At 35.1% G+C, this 23,259-nt stretch overlaps 1 protein-coding gene across 1 annotated transcript in view; it reads right to left on the reverse strand.

The window, feature by feature from the left end:
* The window catches only part of LOC113037899 (mannosyl-oligosaccharide 1,2-alpha-mannosidase IA-like), a 77,071-nt gene that overhangs the window by 21,393 nt on the left and 32,419 nt on the right, over window positions 1–23,259 (reverse strand). Inside the window, exon 3 of the mRNA XM_026195223.1 lies at window positions 13,916–14,102. Within this exon, the coding sequence (XP_026051008.1) occupies window positions 13,916–14,102 (187 nt within the window). The remainder of the gene's footprint in view (window positions 1–13,915; window positions 14,103–23,259) is intronic.

Consider the following 23,259-nt stretch of genomic DNA (forward strand, 5'->3'; position numbering starts at 1 on the left):
TTTACAAGTTTACAAGTGCTAACAGATAAAATTAAATACATTTTAAATAATTAAATAAATTGTTAAATAAATAGCGTCTTGAAGTAGAAAGACAGATTTTTTTTTTCATTGTACAATGTACTCCGATAGTCCAACAGGTTATTCTAAAGTTATCAATATATTTGTCTTCATCAAATGTTCCTCACTCAAATCTGAGGAAATTCATTCTCGAAAGTCTCTGTATGTTTTCTATCCCACATTAATCTTTTGTTTTGGAATTGTTGCTGTACTACTTACTTTTGTTTTCAGCATTTACATGCGCATGTGTTGCATTGCCACACATTATTATTACAGTCTCAAAAATCCGACTGAGCTCCTAAGGGCACGAGAACTCCCAAACAAATGTTAGTGTAGAGCCCGGAGTTGTGCCAAGCCAATTTGTTTTTCATTACACAGATGATTAAAGCATGAACCACAAATTTAGGAAAACGAAGGAAAAAGAGGTGCCAGGCAAACAACAAAAAGAACATAATGGCTCTTTCCTGAGATTCACACATACAGAATTTGTTGCTCTCGTGATATTTCATATGTATGGTGATAGACAATTCCTGTTTATAATATTCAACGTGCAAGAATATATTTAACACAATGCTTCCTTTACAGTTCTATGCTACAGTAAAATTACAAAAAAGCTGTGACGTATTACTGAATATAGTAGCGTTAAGTGCACTTTTAATTTAATTTCATGTAAATACTTAAGGCTCAAGTCATTCTTGTCTACTATTCAATGTGTCACTTTTGTAAAGAGAATTAAGGTTTAAGTAATGAGTCACTGAGTAATGGTTTGTGTGTTCTGTCAGATACGCCATATATTGCTGGACCTCTGACAAACTGTTTTTGCTCCTCTTAAGTAAATCACTTTGGATAAAAGCGCCTGCTAAACACAAATGTAAAAGTACATTTTGCATTAAAAGGTACATCAGGTGCAAAACTCACTTTTACATGGTGTTTGCATATAACTGTGTCTTAGCATCGTGTACACAATCACCCTCTGATAAAAAAAATCCATCAATTCCTTTTTTTTTTAAATCTCGCAAAAGCGTACTTAGATTTATAGAGTAATATGATTTCATACTGCTTAAGGCCCAATGTCTTGTAAGCAGTGCAGATGTTTTGTAGCTGGATGTAAAAGTGAACGTAAGAGTCTTTATTTTCTTCCAAAATCAGAGCCACTGAGGATGCAGTGCATTGGTTTTGTTTTTGATGGTAATGAGCCAACAAATACACTTAAATTCGTTTAAGTCTATGCAAATCATTTAACTCCAGACTGCTTTCTGAACAAGGGATAATTCAGGGGAATTTTTGCTAATAAGTTAAAACTCAAGGATGGATCAGTACCCAGACTTTGTCCTCCAGAAGAAGAAGAAGAAATGTGATTTTAATATGTTTTTTTAAGATATTTGCAAATCGCCTTTCCTCTTCCATGGAAGAGAGGGGCGGGGTAATCAGAGCTTATTAGCATTTAAAGAGACATGCACCGAAACGGCTTTCTGTGAACAGAGCTGTTTTTGACAAGGTAAAAATGGTGTTGTTTTACACTACCACTAAGAAATTTTAACCAAAGTGTGCTACAGACATTTAATAGTGACACTAAAAAAATCATACCAACTAGTGGAAAATGGGCACTTGAAGTCCCCTTTAAAGCAAGAAAATTTCCCTGCGTTTCATTGGTTTAGATATTCAAACTTTCAACAGAGGTTGACAGAAAATCAGGTGACGGTTGGTGGAATAATAATTTAGCTATAGGTGAATAAGTATGTAAAAATGTAATATTAAGTAAATATCTAAAAAATATATATATTTCCTAAAATAACATGTTTATGGACACTCATTTGTTTAATTCCTAAATTAATAAAACATTTTTTTTAGCAAACTAGTTTAAATAAAGAGCTGAATCATAAAACATCCTTTTTTTAGGATACTGTACTCTAAAAATAATAATAATTATTTTGTAGTGTTAGGATGGCACAGTCCTAAAAGCTATTTCTTACTCCACTGTCTTTCTATGTAGACCTATGTCCCTCGCAGTAGGACACTTAATAATGAGCAGTAAGGGATACATAACAAATTATCTGCCAGAGCTCGGAGAAAATACCATTAGCCTGAATAATTAACTAGCGCTGGAGTGAAATACGAACTCCACCAAATGAACCAAAGCTCATGTATCCTCAGGCTGCTACAGAACTTAGCCTTTATGTTTGACATCGGACCAGAGTCTCACAATGACATTCTCTCCATCTCTCGTCCACAACCTAACATTTCATTCACTGTATGTAGACCAGAGGCCATGTACTGTATACATGCAATATATTACAGAGATCTATAAAGTTGTTGTACACCACAAAACTGATATTGATCCTACAGAATGAAATGATATGCGCTTGTGTGTTTAACTTTCATTAACGTCTGCAGACAATAAAAGCAGCAGAGTCATATCAGTAAAAGTTATTACTGCTCCAGAAATAAGCAACGGTCAAATGCCTCTGAAATTAGTCTAATCGCATCACACACATTTTCCTAAAAGCCCAAGTCTTCTGAATTGATTACCCAAGCTAGAGTTTAAGCACCCGGGGCATGGTGGTGACTCGGCCGTTAGTCATAATGAAATGGAGATTAGCAAAAAAAACATTTATACCATTCTTTACTTCATGACATGTGCTTAATGTAAAGCTCAATTAAACCGTAGAACAATTTTCCGTCATTTTGTTCGATTTTATTTCATCTGGGTCGAGAGGAGAGTCCTAAAAATGGAGCAGACGGAGCCGTGGCTCTCAGAGGAGGGAGAAGGAAGAGTAATGTCTCATTATTATCTGACCTCTCACCTTCACCTTCTGTTTATTTTTATATTTTTGCACAACCACAAACGTCCTCATCAATCACCATCAAAAGCATCCATCAGGCATAAATAAGTCTGTTTTGTAACCCCCTACATATGTCCATAATAGATGAGTAACTGAAATAAATGTGAACAATTGTAAAATAGCATTTAGAGGACATCAATTATCTAGAGAGGAAAATTATGGCAGAAGAGCACACAGCATGTGTCCTATTCAAAGCGCAGTTATGAAGCATACGTTCCCAACCAACACTGAACATCTCAGCGAGGTGCAGCCGTCATGCAGTTACTGTCTTGCCTTTTTATGAAACTAATACATTATATGAAAGGTGCCTTTACCCTCCTCCATAGAAAATTAGTGTTGATTCACACTCCATAACTTTCTCGAGTGTTTCTTATTCAAGCATGCATGCTTATGCCATTGGCGTGACTCACTGCGCCATGTATAAATACACATGTGATGTGACTGAGGGAACTAGATTTGTATTTTGTTGCTATGTGGTTGTTAGGTGTTCTTGGTGATTGATTACAAGTCTATATCAGAAGAACCCACCCGTATGCGTATCATCATGCACTGGGTGTACATTGCAAATGAGTACCACCCTATTAAGAACCTGTAATAGACGCTTTCCTTTAATCTCTTCACCATATCTCTCAAATAAACCTGTGGATTCTGAATAATAACAGAAAAATTGCTCTCAACAGGTGATTTGAAGTCCAACAGCTATTGCCTTGAAATTTGTGAATTCAAGTGCCTCATTGATGGCTGTGGCGGTGAGTCTTTAAACGGGATGAATTAAGAGATGAAGCTTCTCAGAGCGTTTTATTGTGCTGATTAAAAATAAGCATTAAAAACAAATAAAGTAAACTCTCCATTGGCCTTAATAATCAACAAAGCTAGACCAGCTTTATATTGCAAATTGTCTTTGTAAAGAAAACACAAAGATATTCATAGCATTTATAAATAACTTAAAAAAATAACATTTTAAAAGCTTAACATCATTTCCAATTCTTGGAGTCTAGGGGCAGAATTCATGAAGATCTTAAAGGGATAGTACACACAAAATGAAAATTGAAAAATGGTATTAATTATTCACCCTCATGCCATTCCAAACCTGTGAGACTTTTGTTAGTCTTCAGAACACAAATTAAGATATTTTTGATAAAAATCGAGAGCTTTCTGACCCTCCATAGACAGCAAGGGTACTACCATGATCAAGATCCAGAGAGGTACCAAAAACATTGAAAAATAGCCAATGCAACATCAGTGGTTCAATAGTAGTTTTATGAAGCTACAAAACTAATTTTTGTGTGCAAAAAAACTAAAATATGAATGAAGGTGTTTACAGGTTTTGAACGACATTAGGGTGAGTAATTAATGACAGAATTTTAATTTTTGGGTGAACTAACCATTTCAGAAAAAACTAATTAAATTCATGAGGACAATTAATTCTAAATTAATTGTATAAAAATTATTAAACTTTTTACCTTTATTGTTAAATTTATTACGATTTTTATATAATTTATTCAATAAAAAATGAAAATGTTTTGTCCAACTTTAATTAAGTCATTATCAATGTCAAGATGCCAATAGTCGAGATCATTCATTCAAGCTTATTTTTATTTTATGTTTAAACCGCTACTCATAATATCTTCTTGTGTGTTACTGCAAACTGAAGTCACACTGTTTTGAAAAACATGAGGGTGAATACACTGTTACATTTATGAACTTTCCGTTTCCTTATTTGGTCTTCCTCTTTTTGTTTTGTTAATTGATTATTCCCCACCTGTATCCAGTTCCCTCATTACCTCCTGTGTGTTTAAATACCCAGTCTGTTCAGTTCTTCCTGTTCCGTGATTGTATAATGCTGTTATTGTAACCTAACCTGATGTAGTATTGTGAAGTTAAGATGTTAATGTGTTGTATATTGTCTGTTATCTCCTTCGTTCAGTAAACTCCTCATTTGATCAAGATCCTCCTCAAACTCTTTATTCCTATGTTAGCATACACCCTTACTTGTAACTTACACACAGTAGAGAGAATACATATTTAAATAATAATAATAAAAAACAGAAAAAATATTTTAATGGGGGGTTGGGGGCAGTGAAAATGTTGGCATAGAATTTATCTAGAATAAGATGCTTAGAAGTTAAAGCATGGACTTCACTGACTTATTGAAAGACTTTACTCTTCTCTTAAACATGTAGCAAGCAGGACTCTTCAGTTAATTTAAAGCGAAGGAGGTTAAACAGAATTAAAGTGATGTCAGACAGGTAGCATGGTAAATTTGATTTGGGAATCATTTATCTTTTCAAACTTTCATTAAAAAACAAAAACAGGATGGAGTGCAGTAAAGAGATGACCAAGAAACATATTTCACTGAGCAGAAGACATTGGAAAAACTCTTCAGGAACAGGGGTCAACAGTCACACATACACAAGACTAGATGGGGTGATGACAGACAGGGTGAAGACGACGAGGTGCTGTACAGACAAACTTCTCTTCATACCACCGAGTGTGTCTGTATGAAGTCACTTAGAAATGGAGGGAAACAGTAAAAATAAGAGAAAAAATCTCCAGGCTGCTTGACTTTAACCAAGGGGAACATGGGAAAAATGTAATGAAGGACTTATGTTTATGCATGAAGGGAAATTTTCCCTCTGGAATAGTTAACAAGGAGCAAATGTGGAATTCAGGACTGCAGGAGGAAGCATAAAAGGGCAGATACTGGATGATGGCTTGAGTGTTTGACACACTCCAGGAGTTTAAAGAGCTCCAGGTCCTTGGCAGGAAGTCTGAGGGAAGATCGAATGCAACATATGCCATCAAATTTACCAATTCTTGGAGCCTTGGTGGGGGATTCATGGAAACCTTCAGAAGAACAAAAAGTAACTAAATTTAATATGACCAGTATAAAAAAAAAACAAAAAAACAAAAAAAAACAAAGGATGGATGGATGGAAACATGGATGTCTCTGCATTTTTTTTTTGTAAATCAATGGAATCCAACACAAATAATATTGGACTATACAAATTATTTAAATATTTTCATTGTATGGATAAAACAGTTATTCAAATTATCTTCTTTTGTGTTATTGCAAATGGAAGTCTTTCTCTTCATGTCTTCTTACTCTTTTAACAAAACAATGTTTTAAATTCCACTTTCAAATACCATAGAATGAATTGATTCATAAATGCATCTTTCACGAGTTAACTGCAAGTGTTTAAAAAACAACAATTAAGCATTAAACAATTGAAACAATCGTAACAATCCTTCAAAGTGGAAAATGGAACAAAAGGAAACGGCTGCATCAAGAACCAGAAGCAAATGATGACATTTACTGCTGCTTTAATTTCAAACACGCCGGGAGTCGTATCGTCTCGCAGTTAATTGAACAAATGCTTTGCGCACTTCTAAGCAGCACTTAATGTTAAAATTGGGATTTTATGGCACAGTTAGAGACCACACATTATGACTGTTCACACTGTGTGAATGTTGTGCTCATGCAGCGAGACATGTGAAAGGAGAGTCATCCACAGAGACCCTCAGTCTTGCTCCAGCCAAATCTGGGTCAAGGTTGTCTGTAAAATTAGGGCTCTTCTGTCTTTGCCTTAAATTTTCTCCCTGAACACTGGGGACTCACAGCAGACAGAAGGCATAATAAAAAAAAGCCCACATACAAATTCAAATTTCTTTTGGCTTAAGGCTGGTTTCTATTCCAAGTGGGTCAATACAATGACGTCTGTCCAAACATACAGTGTTTTTCATTTAGTTTTACGAGTTGTTTTCTAATAAGTGGGTTTCATAACTGCTGCATCATTTTACTGTCTTCGATGAGGTCTCTAGATCTGTTCAATTAAACAGATTCAGAAGAGAATATGAATTCATTGCACAGAAACTGAAGATGCCTGTGATTCATGCTCTCATCAGACACTGAATATGATTATGATCTCCTCTCCAGAGCTATCAACGCACCAGAACACAAGGCGAAATCAAGGATGATGGCACCGCCGAGGACCCCTCAGAACAAACAACTGCTCGTCACTGAGTGTTTAAAAGCCCCAGCTTCCCGATGTTGCACCTCATGGCTGAGGTTTTACAATTATCTTGGATTGGTTATCATAAGTGACTATGCTAGAATAACAGTTTTAACCATTTCCATACTGGCTATTAAAAATAATATTAATAATATTTAATAATAATAATAATAATAATAATAATAATAATAATAATAATAATAATATTATATATGTAAAAGTTATAAAATACATGTACATGTTAGGGATTCATAATTTTATAAAGAAAATTAATTTTTGCCTTTTGACATCTTTTTTTATATTATTATTAATATAATTTTTAAAGGGATATTGCATTAAAAAAATCAAAATTGTTTAAAAAAAATATATAATTAAATGGTAACAATAAACTTAAAATTAATAATGAATAAATACAATTAAAAATATAATATAAATACAAAAATAAATGCAGTATGGAAACTAAATAAACATAAAATAGGCTAATATATCTAAATTATCTAAAATATACGTAAAAGTTATAAATTAGTGTTAAAATGAATATAAATAATAAAAAATAAAATTATAGATATAATTATTTGTATATTTATTTGTGTGTGCATTATGTATATATATATATATATATATATATATATATATATATATATATATATATATATATATACATACATACACACACACACACACACACACACACACACACACCATAAACCTTTCTCTATATACATACATACATGCATACATACATATATATATACACACACACACACACACATTTAAACTTTATATTTATTATATTTAACAATATATTTATATTAAATATACTTCATATTTACCATGCGTACCTCAGCAATTAATTACTAAATGAAGGGAATAAATACACAGGGAAATGCATGTGAAATTGAGATTAGTTTTTCACATCCCCTTTCACTCTCCCTGATGAATTCCTGTGTCTCTTCACCGCCTTGACATATACAGCCATTAAAAGACCATAAGAACCAGAGAATCCTTTTACAAAATAAAACATTGTCCTTTGAAATGCCTTCAACAGTACACCTTTCATGAAGATGCATTAGGATATGCCTGCCCACTAGATGAATACACTTACATAACCACATTCAGCCTGAGAAGGGTCTGCGACACGAATTACAGGCGTACGGTGGCGGCACCACAGGTGCCTCGAGCCAAAGCGAACAATAGCGTGGAAGCAAACAGCATTAGAGATGTGGACAGAATTAACGATGTAGGTGACCCACATGGAGGGAGGAAAGCGCCTCCGCTAGAGGTGATAGGAGCACTTGTGCTAAGTGCAGATATGGCGGAAAGCTATATTTACTGACAGGAAGTGAAGACCATTTGTCTTGTAGCTGTGTTATTAGCCGCTCCTTGTTAAAAACTGCTCGGCCTCTCCATTTAAAACATTTGTCAGAGCACTTCACTCCAGTTCTACTGCAGTTTAAACAAGGAAACATACCCCAGACTCTCAAGCTAATATGAAAAGCTTTGATAAACACTGAAGTGCGTTTCTACTCTCTGCCATGTTCCACCCACTCATTTTGCAGTGTCCTCGACTGCAAAAAGACAAGTGTTGTGTATTCTGTCAGTCAAGGGATAACTCATCCAATCAAATCCTCTGACAGCTTTTTTTTCCTCGAGATCTCTGCACTGATTTCCGGCTTACCTAAGATTGAACAAATTGTGGTGACCAGACATCACAGACCAGGATATCTGGGATCTCTGACTCTGTTAGAAGTGTGTGAAACAGGAGTGAGCTGTGTGTCCACATAATCTATGTAATTTTAGATTATTATAGTACAAACCATACTGTATGATATCGGATACGTATATTTCTAAGACTTCAAAAATATCAGCATGATCAAAACCTAATTTTTTGAGCAAGCTAATTTTTTTTCTCAATTTTATAATACCTCAAGGTCATAGTACATGTGTAGAATTTCTGGAAAAAGGTGTCCGGTGTTTAAAAAAAAAAAAAAATTATAAAGTAAATGTATAGTAATATGTCTAAATGAACATTTATTGGACTTTTTTTTTAAATCCTGTTAAATTTATCCAATATAATATATTAGTCCGTTGAGGGACATATATTTCTGAATTTTATGTCAGTAATCTGATATATTAATATAAACATTTCATTGACGTACAGTACAATGTATCAAAATTTCATTTTACTTTTTGAAATAAATACCAAAAACTGCAACAAACTGCATATTTTACTTACTTTGGACCCCATTAAAAGGTGTTTTTTCCCCCTCATTAATCATTCTATATGAAACTTAACCCTGACATACCAAACATGATATTTGATGCATTAAATATTAGATTTTTTTTAAAGATTGTCTTAAGGTTCAATAAACTGTTCCATTTCAAAAAAAAATATTTTTCTGACTATTATTTCATGTCAGGCTTTACAGGATCAGTGTCCTGCAACTAACGTTATAAAACAGACAGCTCAAACTCAATTCTTACTGGATGAGTTATGTTTGAAGCCACTAGAAAAACCAAAATACATACAACCATGATAAACCTCTATTGAATAGGAGACACACATATATTAATGTGGCAGCTCTACTGTGATGCAGTATAAACATAGACAAATCTTTACTCATTGACACTGACGGCCACATGGTGTATACACAGTCAAATCACTCAAAACTAGTGTTTATCTAACTACATAAACATCTGCCTTGAAATGTACTTATGATTAAAACCTCATGTGCACTGCAAAAAATCTGTGTTTGATTATGAAGAAACAAACATGAATACATAACCATACTGTATATACATTTTTTAGATGACATGAATATGTGAATCTGCTTTACAATTAATAATGTTGTAAATATTGTTCAGTTTCTTGCACAGACTGATTGTTTAGCTTCATAAGACCTCTTGATCTTCAATAATAATACAATAATATCTTCAGGAGCCACAGCTACATGTAAAGTGAACTTTTAGCTTAAACTGCCTGCCTTGTGAAATACATGCAAAAGTGTGTCAAAATGCTGTGCTTGGCGATTACTCATGTAAACAATTGTCAGTTATAGATTAAATAATCGTAAACAGTTGAATGATTGAAAATACGTTTGTAACAGTATATTGGATCCATGCGGCTTAAAAAGTGACAGTGGGTAATATTCGTTATGCCGTAACAAACAAAACAGACAAAGAAAATCTTTTTAAATGTAAAGTTTAATTCTTACAGTGAAGACTATGTTGTTTTATTTTACATTTGATTATTCAATTTCTGTAGTATGCTGTTAGCTGAATACTTTAGACTTCTTTACACACAAAAAGGCACTTTTTGATTCCATTTGTACCTTTCTCTACCTTTGTTTTTTTTTATTACTGACAGTTTAATAATTTTCAATATTTTCTGTGGACTTCTTTCAGGATATGCCCTACACCAAACCCAACCCTAAACCTACCCAATAGTGCTAACAAATGCAAAACTGATATAAAAATCAATTTGCTGATGCAACCGTGCCATTTTAACTTCCTTATATATACATATATATATACATATATATATATATATATATATATATATATATATATATATATATATATATATATAAAGATATATATATATATATATATATATATATATAAAGATATATATATATATATATATATATATCTTTATATATATATATAAATAAAGATATATATATATATATATATATATATATATATAAATAAAGATATATATATATATATATATATATATATATATATATATATATATATATATATATATATATATATATATATATATAAAGATATATATATATATATATATATATATATATATAAAGATATATATATAAAGATATATATATATATATATATATATATATAAATAGTATAATATATATATATATTTGAAGTCATAATATTCTTCAAGTAATTGAATTGAAAATTACTTTTTATTGATCGGAACTATGCAAATCTGTGTGAAAAGGAATAAAACGTATCGAGTTTTACTGCCTCTAGTGTTCATTTCTTTTGGAAACTGCAGTGATATGTACTTATTGGTACGTATTTCATATATCGCGAAGAAGTGAATAAGTATGGAAGCATATGGGTAGCATTATTCAATTTGGGATGTAATATGCAAAATGACAATGCAATATGTAAAATGGCAATGCATTTCGGTATTTACATTTACATTTTCCAATACATTTGTGCAACGTTTGGTGCAAAATGAAAATGAAAATTAAATTACATAATTTTCATTTGCCATTTACTACACCAGTTTTAAAATGTAAAATGAATATTAATTTTAACGCTTTATAAGTTGCAAAATTAAAATGAAAATGTATTACAGAAATGATTAGATATGTTTAACATGTTAAAGCAAAAACTGTGGCAAAATGATCATTTAAATGCTATTTTTTTTAATTGCATTAACACTCACAGTCAAGACACTTACGATTGCATTTTCATTCGGTGTCCCGCAATGAATGTAGCAAAACTCAATGTGCACATTGAAAATGCATTCCGAGCCGATCACGTGTCCCCGCCCTCGCGCCACGTCAATCATTGTGTGAACAAGGCGGGGCTTACAGAAGGTCAGAGACTCAAGTCTCAAGAAGAGGATTCAATCAAGTGAGACAACATGGACAAGACAGTTGATCCGTGTATGTTTTGATCATTTCGGTTTATGGCTTCAATATTTCATTCGGACTTGTGGGCGGAGCTGAAACGCTGCTTTCATCTGATTGGTCGAATCGGATCGGTTTTCATCTGACAGCCTTCAGCTCGGTCTTGTCATTCTTTCAGGCAGAATAAGAGTCAGTGCGAGTGAAGCACTGAAATGTCTGAAACTACGCTCACTGTTAATTAGCATAATATTTGAATCAGATGTAGCTGGGCACATAATTTGTGCTGCTGAGACCTGCAAATTATTTCTAGGTTGTAGTATTGTATGAATATTGTCCCACTGATAAATACAGTGCAAATAGTTCTGTCCCTTTGGATAACAGTGAAGTGGAAATTAAAATCAATAATAGACTGAACAGTTCCATGTCTGTAACATTTACCACTCTTATCTTTTAAGTCATAAGGCACTAGGTATGTGTGTGTGTGTGTGTGTGTGTGTGTGTGTGACATTAATAAATAATTGTAAAAATGAATATAGTTACATTTCTAAATAAAAATAGTAAAATTAGCTCTATGCTGCTCAGTGCTCCTGTAGCCTACCCCAGAGCGCCCTCTCGCGGCTGTAGACGGTAATGTTTTCTCTTGGTCTTGAATAAATGTGACATATAGTCCAGTGCGACTTATATATGTTTTTTTCCTCGTCATGATGTATTTTTGGACTGATGCAACTTATACCGAAAAATACAGTTAACATTATTATTATTATTTATTATGAGAGTAATTGACACAGACTAGAACTTTAATGTTTCACCCAATTCAGCTCATATCTTTAGACTCGTCCGACTCGTGTTTCTTGTATAACTGGCCAGACTTACCTTCCCAAAAAATCCTATTTAATTTTATTTCATAAATTTAACTATATTTATTTCCACTTTACTGTTATCCAAAGGGACAGAACTATTTGCACTGTTTTTATCAGTGGGACAATATTCATACAATACTACAACCTAGAAATAATTTGCAGGTCTCAGCAGCACGAATTATGTGCCCAGCTACATCTGATTCAAATATTATGCTAATTAACAGTGAGTGTAGTTTCAGACATTTCAGTGCTTCACTCGCACTGACTCTTATTCTGCCTGAAAGAATGACAAGACCGAGCTGAAGGCTGTCAGATGAAAACCGCTCCGATTCGACCAATCAGATGAAAGCAGCGTTTCAGCTCCGCCCACAAGTCCGAATGAAATATTGAAGCCATAAACCGAAATGATCAAAACATACACGGATCAACTGTCTTGTCCATGTTGTCTCACTTGATTGAATCCTCTTCTTGAGACTTGAGTCTCTGACCTTCTGTAAGCCCCGCCTTGTTCACACAATGATTGACGTGGCGCGAGGGCGGGGACACGTGATCGGCTCGGAATGCATTTTCAATGTGCACATTGAGTTTTGCTACATTCATTGCGGGACATTGAATGAAAATGCAATCGTAAGTGTCTTGACTGTGAGTGTTAATGCAATTAAGAAAAATAGCATTTAAATGATCATTTTGCCACAGTTTTTGCTTTAACATGTTAGACATATCTAATCATTTCTGTAATACATTTTCATTTTAATTTTGCAACTTATAAAGCGTTAAAATTAATATTCATTTTACATATTAAAACTGGTGTAGTAAATGGCAAATGAAAATTATGTAATTTAATTTTCATTTTCATTTTGCACCAAACGTTGCACAAATGTATTGGAAAATGTAAATGTAAATACAGAAATGCATTGCCATTTTACATATTGCATTGTCATTTTGCATATTACATCCCGAATTGAATAATGCTACCCATATGCTTCCATAAATAAGACCTAAATAATCATGATTATGATTTTTGCCATAATCAAGCATCCCTAGCAAAAGCTATTAATTTTGTCCAGCCTATATATGCTTTTATTATATGCTCTTAGGTGACAAATAGTGGCTGACTTGCATTTTATGGATCACCAAGGACTACGGTTTCAGCTAAACTGTTATACTGAAAGAAATTCACCTACATCTTGGATGGCCTGGGGGTGAGTAAGTTAAAATTTTTGGGTGAAATGTCCCTTTAACTGATATTTCTGAGACCAAGGTAGATGAAATATGGCAAAGCAGTCAAAGAATCGAGCTGCAGAAAATGGCTTCTGCAACAAAATAATCCGAACCCAACTGTTTGTTCAGTATCATATCTCGGAAAGCCAGGTGCAAAGGTGACAGAGAGCCGCTGCTGGGTTTGGGGATTCAGATACACCGCTTGCGAGTCAATAAGACATGCAGTGGAAAGATCTGACCTGCTTGGCTCAAGAAAGCCTCAGGAGTTCATGCGGAAATGTGTTTGTTTGTGCGTCACTGACCTCTTTAGGTTGAGAAGAGCCCAAGGGATGCCAGTCGGGGTCTTAAAAGCCGGCAACAGCTTCTCTCCTAGTTCAACAGCTTTTCTCCTGAACACCTGAAGTAAAAGAAAGACAGACAAACGTACAGAGGTTAGTCTAACCTCATCCGTACACAGCAGAGGCAGAGCCGTGTGACCTCTGGCCGCCCCTGCATTCCCATAAACTCACCATATTTATTTTATAAGTCATATTTGCATGATACACAGAGTCGACTGGGAAAGAGAGGCACTGATATTCTGCTGAGGGCAGGATCCGGGGACGGCTGATAACAGCAGATAAGACGAGGGCACGCATCCCGCTGTAAACCTGCTGCCTGCCTGTCATCTTCTGTCTGCTACCTGGCCCTTCATTCCACTCCTCTGACATTTCAAACCATCAGGGAGCCGCTATGAATCCCTCAACCAGCAAATATGCTGCATATCTGCTGGCTGCTGAGATGATATCACACTGAGCCCAAGCGGACTAATCTGGCTTTAGCTCTTTTATACAGAAACAGAATTTTAGTTTAAGTGTTACGTAAAGGGGCTATGTTCAACACTTGTGTTTAAATATTAAAATAAAAATAAATACATTTTTATAACTACCACTCAAAAGTTTGGGGCAATACGATTGTTTATGAAAGAAGTTAATACTTTCATTTAGAATGGATGCATTAAACTGAAAGTAACATGACATTCACAATGTTACAAAGAAATTCTGTTTCACACATGCTGCATTTTTAAACTGTTATAATGCATTTAAATCAGGAAATATTGTATAACATGATATATAATCAAAATTAAATAAAGACTGAAATAAAATACTTCAATGAAAATAATTGTTCAGATTTTAAGTGGCTATAGTGAATTTTTTGGGCTGTCACAATTAACTAGCTCTAACAACATATCTCTTAAAAAAAAAGAAAGTTTAAGTTCAGTATAAAAAAAGTCTTAATTTGTCCAAGAGTAACACAAATAATTCACATTACAATAAAACCTTTGATGAAACAAAAAAGAAAACATATTTAAAATGTCACAAATCTCTCATATTAAATAAAAATTGGCATCAATACACATGCTTATGTCAAACAACAACACAACAATTTAGCATATTAAGGTGCACTTGTAACGTTGGCCTAGGATTCCTGCCTCAAAAAGGTTAGTCCTGCATCTTTTTCGACTCTCTTTCTGTGACTACACCTTCAAGTCTTTAATATTCAAATGGACAGCTTTCTACATCATGTCCCGATTAAACAAATATTGAAGATATACAGTATTTGTTGTGCAAGGTTTCAGCTTTTCTTCTTCTTTGAAGGGTTACTTTGGCGGAGGAGGTGTGCAGATCTGTGTCAGAGGGCCAGATTTACTCATCCCTCTTGTAATTCATCCTGTGAGTCAGAAAGCCCACAAAGCAAAGGTCCCCAGAGCACGGGCCAGATCGCTGCGTGAGAGCCTTTTTAAACACCAGAGAAGCAGACGGCACTGGCAGAAATCAAACCGCAATGCAATGACTTGTCAAAATTTACTGAGGAATAAAACCAGTAACACAACAATCATGCAACTGGAATTAAATCATGGGAAATCAGAGACATGATGCATCCAGCGAAGAGTAAGTATCATCTTAACACACTACCGATCATAATTCCCGCTGTACGACTCTAAATGAGGGTGTCTTTTCCTCCAAGTCCGTCATTCTGTATGCATATCAAGGATGAGGTCAACACATTGAAACTCATCGCTCTGTAGAGTTTTCCCCAGCGCCTCGACGGCCTAGATGAAGTTTGTGTGCTCGCCCTTGCTCTTCAAACACAAGGTGAGCCGTTATCTCATCCATGTGAATTCACTTAGCAGGTTGTCTGGTTGGATGCCGCCAGCATTCACCACGTTCAGCGCTGCATGTAGGCAGGCTAAAAAGAACATCTGAGCCTGTGGACTGTCATTCCAGATTACGATGCCATCAGCATGAGCACAATCGGGGATTATGGGAGAGCCGATCACTCAAAGCGTGCCATCACTTTGATCAATGCCTGTAATAAAACCCCTGCGCCTCAGAGTAAACAAAACGAAACAGAGCAGCCCTGCTAGACATTTTCAAATAAAGTCATGACAATGTTCAATAGATCAAAAACAGTCAGGCTTTAATATAAATGAGGACTGATGACCACAGCATGTTGCAGATGTTTATGTGGTTGACTTACATTTTTCAGTGGCGTCTGATTAGGTTAATTAGACTACATACAAAATTAAGCATTAAATTAAGTGCTTGCCCATGCAAAACTATACTGTGATGCTTTAGCAATAACGAGTAATAATAAAAAATAAAAAATAAATAACATACATAGCATACATTTGTGCAGTTATGTGGGACCCTGGAGCATGGGTATATTTGTAGCAATAGCCAAAAATACAATGTATGGGTCAAAATTATTGATTTTTCTTTTATGCCAAAAACCATTAGGATATTGAGTAAATATCATGTTCCATGAAGATATTTAGTAAATTTCCTACCATAAATATCAAAACGTAATTTTTGATTAGTAACATGCATTGCTTAGAACTTAATTTGGACAACTTTAAAGGTGATTTTTTTTTTTTTTTTTTTTTTTTTTTTTGCACCCTCAGATTCCAGATTTTCAAATAGTTGTATCACCACCAGATATTGTCATATCCTAATAAACCATACATCAATGGAAAGCTTATTTACTCAGCTTTTAGATTACGTATGATCAATTCTCAATTCTGAGAAATTTACACTTATGGGTGGTTTTGTGGTCCATGGACACATTTATTATCATACTTTGCATCTAACAAGAAATAAAAAAAAAAATCTGTTAAATATTTATCTGTTTAGCTGAATAACAAAATAAAAATTAATGATAAGCGGAATAATAGTAGCCTTGGCTTCTCTTTTTAAATGCATTTGACAATAATAATAATAATGGATGCAACAAGGCATATTTTTCACAAATTACAAAATTAAGCATAATTAAGTTAATTACAATATATATATATATTGTAATACATTTTTTATTAAGTGTGAAAAGTAAAAGCTGGTCAAGCAGACTCTATAACTTGAAGGTTGCTCAAGTGTCCTGTTTCACTTCAAGGTGTAAGTGCAAGTGTGTATGAGCATGTGCAAGACTACAAGTGACTGCTGGTCGAGTGCTAGACATCCACTAAATGAGATAAATTGTCTTGTCAGTGGATGGTGACTTGAGAAACTCATGGGGGCTTTTACCTAGATTACTGTTAGGACTACAGGTCATGGAGCCATAGCTGCAGAGAACCACCTGACCCTTTCAAAGCCCTCCAAAACCTGCTACGCTCAGCCAGAGATAAGTAAGATCCAGGCATGGAGACGAGCGGACAGAATGGTTCAAGAAAAAGCTATGAAAGCAAAGCCCTAAAGCTCGAGACAGCTTTGACAAAGGTTGACATTTACTCCACCATGAGGACCAAAGCTCATGCAGAGGGAGCACAGAAAGCGCACAGAGACATGAAAATTCACCTAAACTATAAGCAAAGGTGCTGTATACAAATGAAGGTTTGTTGAAGAATGCAAATTCATTCTATCATTAACTTTTAGCTCTGCACAAACAAAGTGGACAGCAGTGTTGCTTTGAGACAAATGTACCGTTCCAGTGACCTTTATTATTACAAAATGAAATTGATGCTTCGATATTTCATTAAACCGAGTGAATTTTCACAGATACTTCTGGAACACCGATTTAGGTCTAAAAGATTAATTGCTGTGTGGGAGAATCTATTATCAGATCAGTCCAAAGAAAACCAGGCAGACAAAACAAGGTCAACATTACCAAATGAAAATCCCAGAAGCCGTTAGCCCAGATGAACTCCTTTTACCAAATTAAAGGTGCTTTTAATGCATTTTTAAACACTCTGTGAATTGTTATTAACCATCCAAACAGGTAACAGTGGTCTTTACCAAAGCAACTATTACTGTTATTATTACTCATATTAGGCTACGTTTACACTGTAGGGCTAAATGCTCAATTCCGATTTTTTTGAAAAAATTAGATTTTTTTTGCAAGGCCGTTCACATTTCCAATTAAATGTGACCTTTTGGGATCTCCTGTGTGAACGTGAAATGACCCAGAAGTGACCTGCATGCGCAGAAGAGTACTCAACGGTCAACGACGTCACTCGTTGTTCGCTTGAAATGTTTTCGTAAACCGCCCGGTTCCGATAAGAGCCCTCGAGTTTGGCCTGAATAGAGCTGTCACCCCAAATATTATTTAAATCTGTGACCTCGCTTCTCTTCCATCGAATGGCCAACATTAAAATGTTACATTTTGACTTTTTTGGGGGTTTTATATGGGAATGATACCTGCACCTGTGTATACACAGACACACACAAACACACAAACAGACAGACAGACAGACACACACACACACACACACACACACACACACACACACACATGTGCACACACGCACATAAGCACACACTTACATTAGAAGAATAAAACTAAGGCAAAAAATTCAATAGGTGAACAAAGACTAAAGACTTCCTCTCTTCTGCAAACATGTACTGCATGGCATGAAATATTGATTTTCACCAAGGCCTGAAGTGAAAAACTACACTGGATATATTTCTGGTCTTAGAGCATGTAGAGAGACACAATGGTCACCTGTTAATAAATAAAACCTCTTAATTGAAACAAGAATAAGAATCCAAGCAGATGCAAAAGAGGTGTTGAACACTGCACTGTGCTAAATAGCTGTCACCTCTGATGCAGCAGAAAGCATCATTTGACATCATTTAGGGTCTGGTACAATAGATCATGCAGGAGAAACTTCTGAACGCAGCACCTGAAAAGCAATTTCTCTGAACATTTTAGCATATTTATCTTAAGTCAGCAGAGCAGGACAGCTCTAGCCCGCGAGGCTCAGCCTTTAGCTCCAACTGCGTAGATGTAAGAGCTAGACAGATGAACTATGACCAGAGAAAAAGAGCGTTTAGAGACAAAATGAAGGACACTATTATCCACACAGGAACTTGTGGCACTGTCATTATCAGAACATTAGTGACCATCAGCTTGAACAGCTTGAACCCAGAGCAAGCAAAAGATGTGGTGTCATTTAAGAGAGAAATCAAGGCTTCTACTTATGATCTTACAAGTTCAAGTTTACTCGAGTCATACAGCTAATGAGAGACAGATGAGGCAGGTATGTCCATATATATATATATATATATATATATATATATATATATATATATATATATATATATAGCAGACGGATCCATATGCTTTTGAATCGCTCTTGTGGATGATGACATAGACTGATCATTCTGCACAGTGGCGCTTCAAGTTGAACGCACCTAATGGCGGAGGGAGGAAGGACGTCAGGGTGAGTAATTAAAAATGCTCCAACTACTTTAAAAGCCAACATTTGGGCACATTTCGGCTTTTATGAACAACTTTTATGACAACCTTACTGTCAACCACAAGTCAATTCAACAGCATTTGTAATTGTTCCAAATTAGAAATGCTTGGTAATTTCAAAAAATGTAAAGAGAACCTTGTGGAGAACTATTTAATCAAACAGTGTACCCTGAGAGCGGCCTTTATGAGGATGATGGAAAGGAACTCATCTCTCTTCACACAAGATCTTTTGTATCTTTAGGGAAAATACTGTAAAAATGATGTATTCAAGATATATACAGAGAGAAGAGAACTGTGCTAAATGAATAATGAAACCTGTGATATTTCCCCAAGGTTGGATTGGGAAACCTGAGTGCGAGAGAGCGATCTCTCGTATGAACGTCAGTAAATTACACCCAGAGCTCCAGTCAACGGCTGCTCTGTGCCGGCTTCCCTTTGGCCGCAATACAAGACCTGCTGTAATAACATACATTTGACATAATTTGAGTTTCTGTTGATTAAACCAATCTGTCTTTGAATTAAACCAATTTTTTCGTTTCAATGAACTATTCCAATGAACTAATGTTAAGGAAAGGTAAGGTAAGTTAAGTTAAAGTTTATTGCTGTGTACTTTTTGGTTTTTAAAGTTGTAAACAAAGATTGTTGGAATACATTTACAGGGCTCCAAACTGCAACTAAAACGGTTGCATTTGCGACCATAAATATTAAAATGCGACTGAAGTTTTTGCTGAGGTCGCCACTGGCGACTAGGCCTATGTATTTATATGTTATCTCTTAAAAAATTGCATGTAATGCCTTTTTTCTGATTGTTTTGCATTCACATCGTTTGTTATGTTCGCACATTGAGTGAATGCGCATTTAAGTTTTAGTGGGAAAAGTTTTAAACAGTCCTCATCTGCCGTGCAGCAGCGCTGACACACACCTGATAAATGCGCGAGAGAAATGATGGAGACTTGGAGAGAAAGTGCAGAAAAAACAGCATCTATTTCGTTCATAATTTGAACAAACTACAACAAGTAAAGCTTTCATCTGTGTGGATATTGGCAATATCGTTAGCAGTTCTAGTTTCTAATCATAAGGCTTCTTCTTAACAAGATCTTAGTCCATGCTGTATTCTGTTAAGTATCAGCTTTAAAATAATTCCAAATTCACAACAAAATTCAAACATAAATACAGTTTTGGTGCTCTTTAAAGGGCCGTTCAGATATCGCGACTAAAAACGCGTGGAAAACGCCAGGCGTGCCGCTTTCTTCTTTCAAAGCACCCAGTGCAGAAGCGCTCCTGAGGCGTCTGCCTTTGTTAAGCAACCATGACCTGCTCTCTCCATGAAGACGCGTAAAATTTCAGCAAATGATAAATGGATTTGCATCACTAAAAATCACTTGCAGCAGCTCTGTTACTACATTTATTTTAAAATGGCTATCCATATACAGCTATGATCAGCTTTCAACTTTGGTACTGGAAAGGATGAAGCTGATTGGTTGGTTCTTGTCACATGACCTGTGGTGCGCGCTTGCGGGATTCTGAAAAGTTGAGATGTTTTTAACTAGATGCGATCGCGAGTAGTGCCTCAGTTCAAGCAGCACGTGAACCTATCATACCTTGCTCTTTACTACTAGAGTACATAATGAACATGAATTAACATCAAAAGGTAGGCTATTTTATAAGAGATTATACAGTACAACACTTTCAAACTGTGGAAAACGCGTAAAGCTTGTTAACATTGCTACGTAATATTAACCTCAGTAACCTTTTGGTGTCCATCATCAGTCAGCTAGAAAAATAACTATAAAGAGGAGCATTTTGCTATATTTATGAGCTATTGAATTTTTATATTTTTACTTAACCTGTTGTCTATATGATTCAACTCCTCCTATAAAATTTAACTTTACTAATTAAGAAAAACAGACTGAAAGTGTGAAAGACATGCACTCCTAAAGGAGCTTAACAGGTCTTCACAGAACAAAAATGGTTCCTCAAAGAACCATTCAGTCAAAGGCTCTTTGAAGAACAATCTCTTTCTGACCTTTTCATAATCTGTTATTGTCTTCAAATGTTAAAGGTCCTTTATGGAACCATTTAGACAGGAAAAAAAGGTTCTTCTATGGTATCATGAAGCACCTTTATTTTTAAGAGAGTATGACAACATTTACAGGACGCACTGAGGAGGACCCCAAACTATACTCAGGGGCCAAGTGATGCTTATAGTCCATGATATTGGTACAGATTCTGTGTAATAAACAACGCATGACTGTATATTTCAAGTTGGAAAAGACATTTAGCTCCCACTTTAAGTGAACCTTCATTCCCAGGTCATCTACAAGATGGATTAAATGCTGATAAAGTCAACAAAAGATGAGACATAAACACATCAGTATGATTAAAAAGTTAAAATGTAAAATAAATAATTTAAATAAAACAAAGTAAAATAAAGTTTTTTTTCTTATAGGAGCCAATGGCTCCTAAGTCGATTTTTTTTGTTTGGAGCCCTGCATTTAACTCGAAAATACTATTGTACTTTTTCTACTTCAAAATTTAATTTAATGTGTTTCTTGACATTTCTTTGTAATTGTTGGTGAAAACTGTTTCTACACCATTTTCATGCAAAATTGTCAACTTACCAGCTTAAGTAGTTGAAACATTTATGTAAAAGTTCGACATTTTTAGAAAGTTTGATTTATCGAACTTAAAATGTGATCTGATTATCTGTGTGGAAAGAAATGTAATTCTTTTTTTTTTTCCAACATGACTGCAGTTGTGTTACACAGTATTAACACAGTCAGTGTAAAAGCAGTTCTTTAATTTAGCATGATGTAAAACAGGCCCAATACTCACCTTTTCCAACTTATTCACTCCGATAAAGAACACAACAGACATCCGCCGACATAATTGTGCTTCTTCTGGCGCTGCGTTTCTTAATTTATGAATACATTTTGTGTAAATGCCAGAGTCTGTCTGCCATGCGTGTACAGCGGTGTGACAGACAGCTGAGGAATAATTGATTCCTTTAAGGCTGAGCAGGCATCTTTTTAATAGGACAGATATACGGGTAACATGGGGCCATTGTGCTTCTAATACAACAGGGATGAATAAGGCGGCCAGGCAGACTGAAGCAGAATTTATCAGCAGGCAAGATCCTGTTTGCAGCTCTTTTCAATAAGACACTGAGGCCTCTGTGTTCAGACACACTGAATCGGCCTTGACATTGTGACACATCATATCAAAAGAAGAGGGGGGAAATTCAGCTTGTAAAAAAAAAATTAATAAAAAATACAAGCTTAACCATACCAGTAAGTTAAAATGTGCCAGAAAACACACTTCTGTGTTGGCTGGCACCAACATTTAGTTGTCAAGGGCATGTCTGGAAATGATAAACAGTGTAGTCATACCGCAGCCATTCAGATGAAAATGAGGGGCTGGTTGAAAAGACGAGATGGATGGCATGAGATGACAGGGACGAGAGATAGATGGAGAACAGGCTTTCAGCATTGTGATGAAATAGGCCACAGGGACGCACCTGTGCTCACTGATAAAGCAGAACTAGTGAGAACGTGGAGCCACACTGACCCTGAACGTCATTTCTCACCATATCAAAGGAAGAACAGGAAGCGCAGGTGTGATCTTACAGACCACTGCCGAACTACAGAACGGGGTTGTCAAGTGCCGTACTTTAACGCAGAGTCCATACAAAAACAATATCCCAGGAATAAGTTACAGTTTAAAATATTATATTAAAATAGAATTTAAAAAGATATACATTTTATTTCACATTGCATTTGTATTTTAACAGTTTAACTGTTTAACTGTATTTTTAATACAGATTTAAATAATGTATCCTTTGTGAGAATAAGATATCTTTTGAATGGTAGCTTACCATAAACACACCTGTATCAAGTATTGCCTGTTTAAGACAAAGCAC

Source organism: Carassius auratus, chromosome 20 (genome assembly GCF_003368295.1).
Source record: "Carassius auratus strain Wakin chromosome 20, ASM336829v1, whole genome shotgun sequence".
NCBI lineage: Eukaryota > Metazoa > Chordata > Actinopteri > Cypriniformes > Cyprinidae > Carassius > Carassius auratus.